The 17,172-nt window shown below is 42.7% G+C and overlaps 1 protein-coding gene across 3 annotated transcripts; it reads left to right on the top strand.

Annotated features, from left to right (window-relative positions):
- The first annotated feature begins 280 nt into the window (after positions 1-280).
- Positions 281-5,930, top strand: LOC106813960 (sperm surface protein Sp17-like). 3 transcript variants are annotated; one of them, XM_014818211.1, is made up of 5 exons: positions 281-345; positions 3,986-4,196; positions 4,425-4,632; positions 4,914-5,029; positions 5,286-5,930. In XM_014818211.1, exons 2-5 carry the CDS (start codon positions 4,040-4,042, stop codon positions 5,363-5,365), a joined length of 561 nt encoding a protein of 186 aa, XP_014673697.1. In that variant the 5' UTR covers positions 281-345; positions 3,986-4,039; the 3' UTR covers positions 5,366-5,930. The 3 variants fall into 3 exon arrangements, with proteins under 3 accessions (XP_014673697.1, XP_014673698.1, XP_014673696.1); XM_014818212.1 differs by having other exon boundaries at positions 330-355; XM_014818210.1 differs by lacking the exon at positions 281-345 and adding an exon at positions 3,857-3,897.
- The last annotated feature ends 11,242 nt before the right edge of the window (positions 5,931-17,172 follow it).

Here is a 17,172-nt window from a genome sequence, read left to right as displayed (position 1 = left end):
GTGCGCGCATGCGTGTGTGCGTGCGTGCACGTGTGTCGGGACTCGGTATGCGTGGGCGTATGCGCGCGATCGCGTGTTCGTGTGCGCGTCCATACGTGCGTCTGTGTAAGTTAATGTGTGCGCGCACTTTATATCTGCATGATTACGTGCGCATGTGTCCGTGTATTCCCGTGTGCCAATGTGTACATAGCTGCAGCATGCTTGCAAACGCGTGATAATATTGTGCGTGTAACATTTAGAACAAAGATTAGGCGGATACAAATAATTTCTGATTGGATATATTCCTAGCAATGTGTAGAGTCTAGTCACGTGCGATACGCCGTCTCCTTAGCAACGTTGAGTACAGTGAGTACATGTGAGTGTTCATCATGGCGGTCATTGAAGGGGATCGTTAGCGGTGTAGGTGCTAGTTTAGGGGTGGTTAATGGGCGCTGGATAGATCTAGTTTCATATTTAAGCGCCACTGGTCGCTTACAAGACGGCGACGTAGTACTAGTACTAGTAGTGACAGTGTTCTGATACCGTTATCTACCGTGTGGCTAACGATCGCTAACCCAACCAGGCTGTGTGACTAACTTTCACGGTGCAAATCCACTTTTTAGGCACCTTGGCTTAGGTATCACGAAGTGATGCACAGATTTCTGTGTATCATCAACTGTTGCACAGACTTTCTGTATATCATAAGTCATAAAGACTTTCTGTAAGTCATAAAGTATAACCTTGCTCCTTAGGTATCACGATACGAAGTGTGTTAGGGTTAGGGTTAGGGTTGGGGTTAGGGTTAGGGTTTTTGCATCATTCCTTGATATACGGAAAGTCTGTGATCACGTTGAGACACGAGAATTCTGTGCATCACTTCGTGATACCTATAAGGTGCCTAAAGTGGATTTGCACCGCATAAGCTAGCCGTTTCTTGGAGCTACCTTGTGGCATGTCCGTGGCCCGTGCTCGCCAAGGGCGTACGGAGCACGAATGAATAGACTATACAGTATAAGCCTACGAATACGAGACTCACTCACGAGTGATATTCTACCATAATCATCACCCACACTAACTGTCACAGATTCAGAGTCAGAGCATATGGTCAGAGTCACTCACTGAGGCACGAAGGGTCGGTGTCGTAACAGGTACTACAGATATGTACCCGAGGTAGTTTTAGGTTGTTTAGTATTATGTTTATATATTTTTATATGAGGTATGTTTAGGGTTAGGTTAGGGTTTAGAGTTAGGGTTAGGGTTAGGTTAGGTAGGTACGGTGAGTATTGCGACAAAAACCGTATTGCCAATATATTGCAATACGACACAACCGTATTGCAATATTTTCCATACGTATTGGGAAGTGTATACCATGCATGATATTAGTAAAATTGATGGTTTTAATATCATCATATATTGTATATATACATAATTTAATTTCTCATGTTTTCTTGAGAAACAGAAGCACCGGCAATGTTTTCCGCTGACAGTGCAAGCCTCTGTGCCGTAACAATGTCACCCGCTGTAACTGAATACCCTCTCGGAAGGCACTGACGTAGCTGGAATACACAATACCCTGCTGCATAATTGGTAATACTGATACTGAAACTGAAACTTGAAACTGAAACAGTGGGTGCTCGCTTCAGCTTGTATCGCGCGTGCGCGGGCACTCAGAGTGGCATAGGCTATATATAGACTCCCTAGTTGCCATGCTCTCTGCCTCGCGCAGGCACGTCTGCCCCACTCTGCCCGCGCAGTAGTACCGCGCCAGTGCCTCCATGCAGTGGTCGCTTACCAGTAATACTGTAATGCGCCGTGCAGGCATTGTGCTTTGGTTTAATATATACACCGCCAGTGCATAATTTTTCGAGCCACTAACAAATAGACATAAAGGCAAGTGTCAAGTAATTATTTCTTGTTAACATTATACCACCGTATCGTAAAATATCGATATCCGGAAGTTGTATCGCGATTATCGAGTTTTCAAAATATATTGCAATATACCGATATACCGTATATCGTTACACCCCTAGTGTTAGGGTTAGGGTACACTTCTGTAGTAACAAGTCTGGTACACTTTGTGTATACATATATGTACCTCGTTAATTCGTAGTACCTGGTTACGACAACGACCCCTTGAGCCTCACTGAGTCGGTGTACATGACATTGACATTGTCATTGATTATGTGAGTGTGTGTTATTAAAGTGATTACGTCACGGTAAATAGTAAAAATAAATCAAATATAAGTAATTCTGTTCACTTTTTAGCTCATCTGACATAGTCAGATTTAGCTTGTAGAATCGGCATGATGATCGTCCGTGCGTCCGTCGTGGTCCGTGCGTCCGGTCAACAGTGGGCACAAATCTTTAACCGCTCGACGTACGGTCACGATATTCGGCTGGACGTGGGGGGGGGTAATCGAAAAACGAGTTTGGATGTTCGAAGCTGGGGGTTCAAAGGTCAAGGTCAAGGTGTAAAGAAGGGGGAACATTCACTCCTTAACTTAGGTATAGGGAGGAAATGCAGAATTGCGGCCAAAATCTAAACGGTCGACCTAGGCTCGTGATAGTCGGTGTATAGCATCATGTAGGAAAAGCCATCACTGTGCCGAAATTGGAGGTCACAGGTCAAGGTCACTGGCACAGGCAGATTTTAGACATTTTCTGAGGACATGGTCTGACGGAGCGATTGAAAAACTTTTTTGTTTCAGCGGTGACCTAGCATTTTTATGGCATTATTGAAAGGACCATGAAATCTACTTGCTTGACATGCGAAGAGTAAAGTGATCAGATAACCTTTGACCCTCAGAGGAGGAGTTAAACCAATGGTTTGTTGACTGTCTGTTAGAAAGAATTTGACTGCCGGGTTTGCTAGTGAATCTATACATGCCTGGATGTATGAGGCTACAATGTCACAGTGAAATTTCAAAAGCTAAATTTGGTTAAAGAAGGTTTATGCTCCTTAAATCGTATAATTTATATGGCATTCTGTACTGTCAGTATGTTACATGTAACGTATGCCACTGCCAGTGGCTACTGCCCAGAGTGCATGTGTTGGTGGTACTGTGGAGGTTTTTGCCTGCGTTAATTGGTTACAGGTGGCAGCTCTCTATTGCAGCCTGTAGGCTTGCCGTAGGTAAATGGATGAGTTGCTACCTATCTGTTCTTGCAGATAGTTGTTGCTACTATGTATGATGGGAGCTTCCATCTTTAATCTGAAGACACTTAAACGTACGCGCCATCTCGTGGCAACTTTTCATAACGATCCCAACGAACATTCTTTTGAGAAGGTTCCTGATACCATCCCTGTGCATTCCACTGTTTCGGCGTGTACGTGTATGTGAACACATTTGGGACTAACAGGGTTTACTAGAATCCCACCACTCCACCACAGAGTCACCGCAGTAGACGTTAGATGAGCGCTGTCGCTCTGCGGCACTTGTTATGGTTAAATTGCTGAATTATACTTCCTGTTTTACTATATTGTTCGATGTGAACATACACTCGTGACTCATACATAGCCCATACTCATAGCAAGCAATAATTAATGTTGGGAACATTAATATCAAATCGTCTAGGTTTTTTGGATTTTTAACTAGTTGAGAAACAATCTTATTGATTAGGTAAGAATTTGACGATACGTTTAGTCCCGTTTAGACCTAGTTCTTACTTTTAATGTAAAAAAATGGCAATTTTTATTTACAAATTTTACAATAGAAAATTCGTGACGTAGGCAATTTAATACATTATGACATCATCATTGTTAATGTTATGATCAGTGCAGTCGCAGTGTCGCCGTCGGCGACTAGGGAGACGGTTAGGCTAGCTTAGTACTCCAGTCTCCAGTGGCAGTTCATTGCTGTACCTGAAGTGGCTATATTGATGTCAGTGTTTGAGATTGGCGTGGGCATATGTGACTGTGTAACTCATTAAACATTACTATCACTATCTGTATCAGTGATTGTGTAATTTTGCTGCATTTTAATGAAAGTTTTAATTTTTAAAACAGGTTTCCATCGTTATCAACCACTCTTTACCATTGGACGTGAGCATCTTTTGCAAAATGAGTGTACAGTTTGCCCCTGTGAAGTTGACAGTGCCCCCTGGTTTTGACCGGCTGTTGACAAAATTTTGCCGCGAGGTTCTTCGGAACCAACCGGATGACATAATTGCTTTTGGAGCAAAATACTTCGCAGATCAGCTTAGCCTACGTGAATCAGGTTAGAACTGCCTATAACTACTTTTCCTCACCTCACGTTATTAACAAAATTATAGCTTAAGATTTTAATCATTTATAAATACTAAATTGTGTAGGTGTACACATGTGCTACTACTGTGTGTCTGAAACTTCATGTATGATAAGATTGTTTAATGTTTAAGTGGATTCAATCTTGTTCGTCCTTGCCAGTCAATGTTCTTCTTTCACTCAAAGTATATTTTTTGTTCAGGATCCCTGAGCCCTGAACTGGCAGATGTGAAAGGTGATGGGCATGAGTTGGATGACACGACAGAGTCCAATGCTGCTGATCTAGATGCAGTTGATGATAAACCTGTAGAGGCAGAAGATGAGAGTGGTAACCAAGATTCTATGGGGTCAGCTGCAGACGCAGAGGAAGAGGGTTGTGACGAGGAGGAGGACATTGAACAGCAAGAATGGTGTGTTGCTAGTTTGTCTATGAGGCAACAATTAAACGGTTTTTGTGTTTGCTGGGAGTCTGTATGCTACATTCAAAATACTATCTAGAACCTTTTTGTCCAAATAATGGAAACGTATGTAGGTCTAAACCCAACTATAGATATGATAGAAAAATAGATAGATGTGTCCCTCGATGTGATTTTATGCACTAATTAGATTCATGATTTAGATTCATGCAGTAACTAGTTCCTTTGCAGTCGTGATGTATTCTAAATTGTAACCATTCCAATTTAATGTCCAGGGCAGCTGTGAAGATCCAGGCTGGGTTTAAAGGTTATAAGACTAGAGGTGAACTGAAGAAAACACAGCAGGCAAAGGAGAATCTAGCTGCCTCAAAAATACAAGCTGGATTTAGAGGCAAGTTTCTATACACGAACAAACCATAAATTATAATTAAGTATGTTTATGATTATTAATTATTTAATCAATTCATTCATAATAATTCCTTCACAATTTGATTGCCAGTTTTGCGATTTTAATTGTAGATAAATACTGTCAGTATTGGTGTCAAAGAAAATATTTGATATTATGGCTACTCAGAGTATATAATTATTGTTTCAATCAGTTCATGCATAAACCTAGTAAAAGTCATTATTTCCTTTTTGTTTTATAGGACACAAGGCTAGAGGTGAAGTGAATGCATTGAAGAAACAAGCAGCTGTTGAGGGAGACGTGGAAGGGGGTGAACAATAACTCCATCTGGTGTAGAAACTCCACTGCCGTTTTGATTGTATTTGCAGGCTACCTATTTCTACCAAAGGCTCCATAATCTGAGCATAGGGTCGGCATGATTCACTGTAGTGATGGTATTATCCATGCCATCATAACTTTATGTACAATATTCAGGTTATAATGAGATCTACACAATGATGAAGCTCCAATAATTGGAATTTTAACATGGGGTTACATATGCTGCTCAGTAAGGACTTCAGTGAGCAAAATCAATCTTTAGATTCGCCTTATTGAACTTTCATGCATCAAAGATTTCACTGTAGGTCTAAAAAATTATGAGAGGTATTGCCAAATGCAGCAGGGGTGGTTTATAGGTAAGGGAGAGTGTGGTCCAAGCATCCTGAAAAACCTCTGTGTGATTTTGGTCGTTTTGGAATTTACTGCATGTTAGGGAAAGAATTTTAACTGCTGTATATTTATGCTGTTTAATATTCCAAAGTTTTCAGTTTTGCAAGTGTGCATTTTGGAGAAAAAACATACAATGAAACTGCCTGAACTTGAATAAAGAATTGAATGCACAAACAGATTTTGCACCTTTGTAGTTTACATTGGACATGGTTTTTTGCATCATGTATACATAGAGCAGCATCCTAAAATGTTAACCCATTGGTTCCCATCTTTTCTAAATATGTAATTCTGGCTGTCTAAAACTACAGAGACCAGGAACTAGACCCACATTCTGACGTCATATTTCTGGCATGTTATATTTGTCATTAATCTACTATTCACCCAGTGAAAATATTCTCAATGCTGTCCCAATCTCTCACTGTTCGGTCTCTGGTTAATACATTGTACCAGGAGCGTATAATGACAAATTTGTCATTATACGCTTCTGATTGTACCTATTGTTTCTGTGGCAGGTTCTACTTACGGTACAGATGCTTTAATTAAATCAAAGTTAATGTTTACAAAAACGATGCATATTGTACACATTGGACCCATTGTATGCACAACAATAGTTGTACGATATTGTTATGGGCCAGCGTCAGTCGGGATGGCAACCTTATAAAATATTTATGGGCTCTGATGAATTGTTGATGAATTTGTGCATTCAAGCCCATTATCTGTCCAAAATATTGGAAGTACGCTGTAGATCGGCAGATGGTACGCTACAGGAGGTACAGACAGCAAGGTGCAGTTTTCAGATTTCTTTTAATGTGATAGTTTACGTTGGCAGGGGAATAAAATTGCTGGCGTGCATGTACGTAACCGCATACTGTATAGCTTCCTAAACGGTTGAGTACACCCCAGCGTTACCCGAACGCGATTTCAATATGAATTACATCACGCTGATTTTGCGTGCAGCTAGTTAATATGTTTTATAGGTATTCCCGTGAAGGTGATGCCTTTAATGTACGCGCAAGCGCCTGGAAAACGTCGTTCGGGTAAGCTTTCTAAAAACGTCTTCAAATGCGTAATTACGCGATTTGATTTTCTTATTAAGAGTTTTCAATTGTTCTGCGGCCCATCCAAATGCGCAGTTATGTCACGCATTGTTCTACCTTGTCTTGTATCTTCTACGCGTTTTCCTACTGTCGCCTGGTGGAAAATGGGCAACCGTGTTGTTCCATTGCTTCTTGTTACGAGGTGAGATTATTTGCTCCGCTGTAACGATGGAAGACGTGGATGGATCCATTCGGAATAGAATGGTGGTCTGCTGATAACTACGCGTTTAATCCTATCAGGAGTGAATGAAAAATGCCGCTTCGATTTTGATTCACTCCTGTGTCCTATCTACATGGACGTAACGGTGACGCAGGTTTTTAATTCGCCGTTTCCGTTTATTGAACGTTCGTAGGCACTCGGTGGATGCTGTACAGCAGCTGGTCTGCAGGATTTCTGCTGCTCAGCTAGTATACGTATATATATATATATACATATATACGTATATATATGTAATATAAACCATAGGGGGAAATGAGTGCACATGCGCTATATTCTGGCTACGGATCGACGCTGGTGTCTAGTTGATGCAAGATTTAATTTGACATAGTTTTAGTCAGATTTGAGTTACATGTGTTTAAAAAACAGGTTTGATAGACATTGGCGATGGCATTTACAATGGTGACTATAACTATTATTGTCGTTACCATGCCAACAGCTGTTTTATTTGTTGTGTTTGTTCGCACAAGGTTGATAGGCAACACACACACAAAACATGTGTATACATACGTATCCGGTTATACAGACACACACGGATGGGCGCAAATAGAGATGCACGAACCCACGCACGCACGCATACGTACGAACGCACGCATACGTACGAACGCACGCACACATGCGTACGGACGCACACACACATGCGTACAGACGCACGCACGCACGCACGCAAACGTACGGATGCACACACATGCGTACGGACGCACGCACACATGCGTACGGACGCACGCACACATGCGCACGGAGAGACGCACACATGCGTGCGGAGGGACGCACACATGCGTACGGACGGACGCACACATGCGTACGGAGAGACGCACGCATGCACGCGCGCACATACACGCATGTACACACTTCCGGTGACCCGCGAACCGTTGTTTGCTCTGATATATCCCGAGACTGTATGAATCAATCCCACATTTTGTTTGAGCTGCGGATGCAAACACTATTTGTGTACACCTACGCATATCTGGCGTTGCTTAAATTGAATAATTTATAAAGGTAGGCTTCACTAAGCGTAGCGACAGCGTTCTGTTATAACGATTACAGCCGATATGCCAAAGTCGGTCACAGCGCCAGTGAACTCCGCACGTAAAACCGATAGTGTAGTTGTATTGATCAGTCGGTGAGGCAGCGGATGCAAAAGATGGCGCCTGCGATATATAATGATAAAAAAATATAAAAACCCTATTGCGCTAATGGCCTTTTACCTTAAAACGCTTCGTGCCGTATATGGTAATCGATATACACTCGCAGCGCGTCACTAATCGCTTTGTAACGTACGAAAACAAAACAAAATAACTTTAGCCGTCATCTGAATCGGGGAGTGACGAATAAACGATAAACTAAAATCCAAAATTCTCTAAACGGGGAGTCGCGGTGCCTGAACCGTTCGCTGAAATCGTAAGCATCATAAAGTAAAAGAAGTAGGTAAATATACAGTAATACCGCAATTGATGCGGGTACACATGCACTAGCATACTCTAATGCACGCAAGGAGCAGGGGCGGATCCAGAGAGACATGATACAAGATTGCGTGGCACAGCTTTGCGGATGAGACGCGCAGTTCCGCGGGATATGCGCACGCGACCGCGGGGGATGTTCAAGTATGAAGCGCTGTCCGCAGTGGAGACGTGCGCCAAATTCGAGGCCTGGCGCACGTCTCCACAGCGGTCAGCGGATGGTCTGTAGTTTTAGAAGATGACAATGATTATATATGGACGATATTCTAGGAATTGGAGATTATAAAACAGTAACAACAAATAGCTCAGTCATGCTCCAGATTAGCTGAATCAAAAAGATTATAATTTAATATGAACAAAACAAATACAACGGTTATAAAACTCACAAACAAAGAAAGGATAGAGAAGGAGACCAAGGCATCCAAGGCAATAGGCAACCAAGTAATCCAAAAAATGCACCAAATATTCATACCTAGGGGATTTAATTAATGATATAGGAGGTTATAACGATATGATAAGCGTCCGAACTGAAAAATGTTGATGATGAGCCGTTTCATGATGAGCGAAATAATATTATTATCATGGGCAGAAGAGCAAAATTATGGAAATCATACTATAGAAGCAAGAGTAAAATTATACAAATGCACAGTTTTACCTTCCTTCGTAAATAACAGTGAAACATGGACGAACTTAACTAAGAAAGAAGTAAAAATGTTGGAGGATTTCCAAAATGAGTGCCTGCGCAGAATAATAATCACGCAGACAGGGGCGTAGATAGCGGGGGGGGGGATGCATCCCCCCCCACTTATTGACGTGGGGGGGATGGCGTGTACAATTATCCCCCCTACTTTCAGGAGGAAAATGGGGGATTCAACATTTTCTGGGGGAGGACCCGCATACCTCCGCCTGTTTCTTACCACCCTCCTCGAAAACCTTCATTGGCCACTGTCGAGCATAACAAATTGAGCACCCCCACTTGAAAAATATTTCGGCGGCGCCTGTAGAGTACTGCTAACAAAGATTATGATTATGAATATTTGTATGCATATCAAAAGTCAGATTTGAGTTCATCTGACAGGGGCGTAGATAGCGGGGGAGGGGGGGGGCTATCCCCCCCCCCACACTTATTGAGGTGGGTGGCTTTCATCCCCCCTACTTTCAGGAAGAAAATGGGAAAAAATTTAATATTTTACAGACAATAAATACTGGATACTTATCTACAAATCCGTCATCGCTATTCATACTCTCCTAATGTATTATTACAGAAATGGAGCGTGACATACATCTACTGTAAAATGGCTGTAACTCGTTCCAAGAATGACATTATTTTACTGAAACTCAGACGGTTAATTTTGGACGCATTCCCCATATAAGATTATTTTTTCAAAATCCCCATCAAGTCTTATCACTGCTCACGAAAGTTAAATCCTTGCTTTATTCAAAATTAGAATAGACCTATTGAGAATTGGGATATTGAATTTTCACGGGGATTGAATGGGAAAATTCAATTTTATCTCATTTGGGGGGGGGGGTTTGACCCGACCGGAAGTATATTCCCGATTTTGTATAAGGGGTGAAAATATGCACCTTTTGGTTCAAATCTGGTTGTTTTTCTCATATTTTTTGCAGTTTTAACGTTCTCAGTAAAATATACGTTTTAGCAAAATTTCAGGAGGAGATGATTCCAGTGCTGTAGTTGTCAACGGGGGGTCGGTAGTACGGGGCGGTTGCCCCCCCCCTTAGAATTTTTTGGGCAAAGGTATTTTAGCCTAGGTAAGTCTGCACTGGTAACCCCAGTGAGGACATGTACATAGCACAGATTTGGTAGTAAGTATTTTAGTCTTTGGTGTCCCCAAAGGTAAAAATGCTCAACTCAACAGTGATGTTATTGTGATGAAGATTGTTTAATAGTGCTGCCTCATAGTGCAGGAAATTGCATCAAGGAGGTGTTACTTTCAACAAAATCCCCGGACCCTTCCCCCCCTTAAACAGGAGGGGGACACGCCCTGAAGGAGGAAAAATCTTGATATTCTATGATAAAGATGTCCAAAATTGATTGCTTTTAGATTGCAACTTTTTAACAGTTCCACACAGTGGGAGGGGACCCCCCCCCGGGCGCTTCGTGCCCTTGAGCTCGCATGATTCGCCCCCCTAGAATTTTCTTCTGGATCCGCCACTGGTTGTGTGTGTGGGGGGGGGAGGTATGCGTGTTATTAAACCTTTGGGATTCAAAGAAATAAAATTACCCTAGAATTCACAAAATTTCACTTACAATATCAATTTTTTTTAATTACCTCAAAAACGGCCATCTTGAAGGTTCTAAATTGCTAAAATCCAAGAGCTTCCGGGGGCTCCACCCCCTGGACCCCGGTGCCTGCCTTCGATATCCATTTGGAGGCTCGCTAAGCAAAGCATAAAGCGCGCGGGCAAGACGGCACACACTCAGCTACGTTTATTGGCTAAAACAATCGAGTAGCGAGTCAGGGATTTTCGGAATTCTTTAATTTTAAGAAAAACTTCAATGTTCAATGAATGACGCTCTCGTTCACTTCCGAAAGCGGGTAAAAATGCCGAATTTTTCCACTTCGATGCAAAATGCATCGGCCTGGCCTTTCATTATTTACGAAAAGCAAACAGTCTCGCCAAACACCTAGACGCAGTAACTGGTCACGTCGTTGACGCCCCATTCAGTGTCAATCAACGAAGAAGGCGGGGCGTATTCCGATTACGGAGATGCGTTAATGCAACAAAAGGACGTAGCGCAGTGCGCTAAACGCCGTGCTATTTTCGTTTTTGTGCCAAACTCTATCGTAGGAAACCGTTCTAGCCTAGCAGAATGCCCTAGTTCTTGAGATCGGCGATTCCGTACCTCAATGGGTCCCCACCTTTGAAATTATAACGGAGAGGTGCGGCGTACGCTGTGATTGGAAGACACAAAGTGTCAATCCTCGGCGCGCCTCGGCATCATGGCCGCATCACGTCCAGGGCTGAGGCTAGACAGTATTTTTCCAGAAGGGCAGTATTTATCCCCCAAGAAGGGCACACCACCCCACAGTGAGCGCCGTTAGGCGCGAAACACATGGCGGGGGGTCTGGGAAGCCTCCCCCAAGAAATTTCAAAATTTCAAGGGTCCCTGGGCACAAAAATGAGCACCATTTGAGCACACATTTAGTCAAGCAACAATAGCTAAAAACCATATGGAATTTTATTTCTGCTTTATTTTGCCTGCGCTTTGCATACCAGCAATTAATGCAAAATGATTCAAGCACTTCCCTTCTTTTTGAGATATCAAAGCTAGTTTTGTTACCATGTAAAATTGTGATTTTCTTCAAGTCCTGTCAATGAATCAGAAGAAAAAAAAAACAAATAAAGAATATAGCCAAATTCCATCAAATTGTTTTCTGTATTTTTTGTATTTTCTGTAAATTTTGAAGGGCACTTTGAAATCTAGACCGTATTTCCCAATACGGCAAATACGGTCTGAATCCGCCTCTGAGGAGTAATAACCCCGCGATAGTAAAACATTTTTTGTTTCATCCAGTATTACATTGGATTCAGTCAATATTCATTTAATTTTTTTACGTAGCAGAACCTCATCCACCTTTCACCTATTACGGATTACAATGTAGCCATCTATCGCACATTAAGCGACGTGATTTGTTGGGATTACTGAACGGAAGTGGGCGTGTTATTCTGGTAGCCGCTTAACAGTAGGCAAGATAAAAGATAAGGTATACCTACAGCCTGGCCTATATAATATCAGGGCAAGGCGTGGATAGATAGATCTTGTTATATGGTTTAAGTATCCTAGAATTTCCGAATACAGTAAACTTGTACACAATTTCAACTCGCTCCGTATATATTCTATATGTTTTCATGCTTTTTCGAACATTTGCGGGTTTTTTTCGAAGTGTTTCTGATTGGCCTATCGAGAATTTCTTTAAAATTATCAAATTAGCATTGTAAACAAGTTTATTATTTTCGTAATAATCAAGTATTTGTGAACGGAGAGGTAGACTGAGAAAAAGAAAGAGCGAGAAAGACTAAGAGATCGCGCGAGAGAAGGAGAGAAAAATAGAGAGAGGGGCGAGAGAGAGAGAGAGAGAGAGAGAGAGACAGACAAAAAACAGGCAGACAGACAGACAGAGAAAGAGAGGAAAAAAGAGAGACAGAGACGTAGAGAGAGAGAGAGAGAGAGAGAGAGAGAGAGAGAGAGAGAGAGAGAGAGAGGCAGAGAGTGAGAAGGCGCGATCGAGAGAAGCAAAGAGAGAGAGAGAGAGAAGGCGCGATCGAGAGAGGCAAAGAGAGAAAGAGAGAAGGCGTACAAATTTTGCGAATGCTTAAATGTTACTTCTATCGATAGGCGAGTACATCACGCTTCATTATCATGTATAGTAAGCCACTGTCGCGCATAGAGCAATTTACACGACACATACAAACCGATGTCCCAGCTATTGGTACATACTTTATTGAATTATACACTGCGCACCCATATCTCCGTGCACACTTGTGGTCACTATACCTTGGTCTGGACTTTAGGGGGTCGTTGGGATGCGCGCCTCAGTTGAGGAGCGCAGCGCTTTCATCACCGCTGCTTTGTCTGATCCCTCAGTACGATCTTTAGCAGCTGAAAGACCCCTCCCCCACCACCACCACCACCACCACCACCACACACACATACACATGTACACCCTAAATCTCTGCATATAACCTGTATATTATATATATAGATATATATTTATTTATTTATATTAAATAATGGTAGGCTACCGTACGCGTGTTGGGTAAACACAAAACTGATCACAACCCTGACACCGGCGTCATTCAAATACGTATAGACCTACTCGGTTCGCGCGTATTTCGCGTCGGCTTTTTTTTTTATACGGGTCAACGATACTGTAGCGTGCTCGTCATAATATGGGTATGACAAACGCTATCATAATGTCAGGAGATGATTAATCATCTTCATATATACTCATATGTAACGGTACTTATCTGCTTAAATAATGCAAATAATTTGTATCAGAAATTTGTAACTGCAAAACGTGTACAAATTAACAAGTGCAACCGAATCAAGTGCGCCCTCCTGCCACCGCGTTCGCGTTCAGAGCATATATATCTAGGATACTACTAATACAGATCTAAAATCTATGATAGTTAGCTTTGCTATACCTACTGGTAGTACAGTAATAAAGATACAGCTGTGTATTATAATCGTGTTTCATGGATATGCGTCGACGATCGCGAGCGTATGTCGGTGGTGGTGAGGTAGGGTGGTGAGGGGTGGAGGAGGAAGGGGGCGGGGGAGGCGGGTGGAGGGCTCTAATAGCAAAGGTTCAGTCCTTTGTTAACAGTCAACACATCCATTTAACCCTCCTCTTGAGGCGTCAAAGGTATCAGACACTTACTCTTCCCACGTCGGCGGGAAGTAGATTTCATGGTCCTTTCATAAAAAGTGATAAAACGGTAGGTCAGCGGTGATGAACAAAAAGGTTTTACCACTCGGTCCTTTTAGACCATGTCCTCAGAAAATGTCTGATATCTGACCTATCCCCCACTGCCGTTTGACCTGTGACCCCCTATTTTGCGCTGGTGATGGTTTCTTCCCTATCACACTATACATCGAATATTAAGAGCGTACGGTCTAGCCGTTGAGATTTGATGCCGCCAATTCCTATTTACTTCCGTGTAACTTAAGTTAAGGGGAAAATATTCCACGCCACCATTGACACTCTTGAAACCTTTGCACCCTGAGGCCCCAAATTCGCACATCACGAGTCATTTTCGGGGATCCCCCCCCGATCGTCCCCGAATATCAAGACCCGTACGTCGAGCGCGTTAAATTTGTGCCAACTAGTTGATGACGACGGGACACGGATCGGGACGACGCACGGAACGCACGGGCCGGCGGTACGGCGGGACAGAACGACAATCATGCAGATTTACAAGCTGCAGCTGCACTTCGTCAGCTAGCTAAAAATGATTACAGGTGTGCATGTTAGGGCGCCCTTGCAGGACAAGGCATTTTTTCACGACTATAAATTGACAAAAATGAAGTTTTGTGAACACAAAACTCCAATTCTGTCAAATCCCTGTCCACAAAACTCAAATTTTGTGAACACAACAACTCAATTCATGTCAAATTATCCCACAACAACTCAATTCTCTGGTGAACACAAACTCCATTCTGTCAATCCTGTACCACAAAACTCTTTTGTAAACACAAACTCATATCTGTCAATCCGAGCTTCCACAAAAACTCAATTTGTACACAAACTTATTCTGTCAAGCCGCGTTCCACAAACTCGCATTTGTGCCCAAAATATGGCACCACGCCATGTAAGAAGGACGCTACCATTTGGTCAGAAACTGGCGGCTTGGAAAAATGTGTATGCGTCGCATCTTTTTCTTCTGACCCAATAGGTAGCACGCTTCTGCACATCGTGTGCCATTATCTGTTGGCAACAAATCGAGTTTTGTGCGAACCGGAATGACAGAGATTGAGTTTTGGTGTTTACAAAATTGACGTTTTGATCGGGCCCGGCATAGACAGCATTGAGTTTTGTGTTCCACAAAATGAGTTTTGATGGATCAGGATTGACAGAATGAGCTTGAATGTGTTCAACAAAAAGTGAGTTTTGTGTTCACAAAATTGACTTTTGTGAGACAGAATTGAGTTGTGTGCACAAAAGTGAGTTTTGTGAGACAGAATTGAGTTTTGTTAGACAAAATTGAGCCCTGTCCTGCATGGCGCCCCGTAGAATGCTATATCGTTGAAAAACAATCTGCAAGGACGAGTAACATGTTCATGTCACCTTATACACATATCTGGTCGAAATTTCAATCAATAGGTTTAAGCACATTACATTCGTATGGACGACAGGTGCGACACCTGGCGGGAAAACAGAGGACGGACAAATACAAGACACTGTTTACAAATTGCGTTCCGCACGTATTCCGGGTCAAAAATAGGAATTAAGGTCAAATCGCTATCTTGAGCAAGTTTTTACACCCCGTACATGTAGCGGTGGGTACAAATACACAACCTTAAACTGGTTAACTTAATTTGAACTAAGCGCGGAATGTACTTTTAATGACTTCAAATCGATGAACCGTATGCCTTGAACACCAATGGTTTCTTTGAAGCATGGATCGAGACGCTTACGAACAATATGATCTCACTACATACTGTACATGTATGTTCGCAACCTTGTCTGCGAGGGCCTACGGACAACGCATATCGGCACGCAGTCGAGTTGCTGAAACATATTGTTGAGTAAGATAGCTGTAGGCCCACTACGTGCATAGGTCCAAGTCATTTGCATATGCTTTTTGGTCCCACGTTTAACACGTTTTCGTGTCAGTGAGGCACGCACGCGCGTACACTCTGTTACAGAGTTGGTAAACGACCGTACGGTTTCAATGCCTTCACGTTTGCATTGCGCCAGCGTTTCGCCTTGAATACAGCGCGCGCGTACATCCATACGTAATCGCCAATCCATACGTGAGGCTCCCAATCAAGCAGGCGCGAAAACCCTGCCCATATATATACAGCAAAAATTAACCGTGCAGTTGGCGTAAAACAAGCGGAAGCATTTCTGCAAAAAAACTAGCTGTCCCCGCGCGTTTAAACTATGACTATAGCACCTTACCATTATGCGGAGAATGTGGTCGAATCACTTATAAGTATAATATTATATCAAATGATTTTGCTTTCCATGGAAAAACATCCACACTCGGCATTCACCAATAACGATCGGCTGCCGTTCAGCATCTGAGGCGAATCGCATAGCCAACATGGTTATGGCTGCTTACGCTTACTCTACCTCTGATTGATATCCCGACAAATATTATTTAAAAGATAATTAAGTTCTTTGGAAGAGGTTCGTTCGCGAAACGTCCACGAGTCGGCGATCGAGTCGGCAAAGTTCCCTTATTACCTGAGTACGCGACGTGATCTACACACACACACACACACGTTCGGCAGTAAATAAGCTTTCGACTCGGTGTCTGAGGCTCGAACTAGTACACATCTCAGCATAGCAGTAGCCAACTCACAAGAACCGCCACGCGTCTTCTCCGTAGAGAGCTGTCCTGTTCCTAAAATCACACCGACACGCCTCTACAGAGTAGGTGATGAGTTGCTGAAATTAAATTAGCGTACACTATAGATTTTCCTCGCTCCCGAATGTGTCTTCGTCGAGTTGTTTTTCCGCGCTTCAGGTGTGTCTGCCAAACTCTCGCCAAAAAAACTTTAATCAGGTGACTGAAGCACCTGACAGCGCAAATTCTGTTACGCCTAGCGAGATATCATAGATATCCATAATAACAAGGTATTACGTAAGACCTGTAGATGGTTGTCTCCAATGACGGAGATCCTTGTCACAGAGTCTGGCAGATGGGTTGCCGGTATCTGGCATGCAAGATACTGGAAACACGAATCTCTGAGGCTAATAGGGGATGAAGCAGGACCGTTGGCTCCGAGGGTTCGGTGAGGATAGAGAGTAGCGAAAAAAAAATTTAGAGAAAAAAACATGCCTAAAAGTAAATAACCCTAACGTAAAGGTAATAAAAAAAAACGAACTAATCCCTCATGCCGTATATTTCTTGAAGCCGCAAAGACATTCGACTTGACTCAGGTCACAA

This window comes from Priapulus caudatus, unplaced genomic scaffold (assembly GCF_000485595.1).
Source record: "Priapulus caudatus unplaced genomic scaffold, Priapulus_caudatus-5.0.1 Scaffold849, whole genome shotgun sequence".
In the NCBI taxonomy this organism is placed as follows: domain Eukaryota; kingdom Metazoa; phylum Priapulida; class Priapulimorpha; order Priapulimorphida; family Priapulidae; genus Priapulus; species Priapulus caudatus.
Note: the sequence above shows the minus strand (reverse complement) of the source record. Positions and strands in the feature narration are given on the sequence as shown.

Coding starts and splice junctions, on each gene's coding strand:
- LOC106813960 (XM_014818210.1), top strand. CDS start 3,859: ATGTCAGTGTTTGAGATTGGCGTGGGCATATGTGACTGT. Junction 4,197..4,424: donor GCTTAGCCTACGTGAATCAG/GTTAGAACTGCC, acceptor TTTTTTGTTCAG/GATCCCTGAGCCCTGAACTG. Junction 5,030..5,285: donor AATACAAGCTGGATTTAGAG/GCAAGTTTCTAT, acceptor TTTGTTTTATAG/GACACAAGGCTAGAGGTGAA.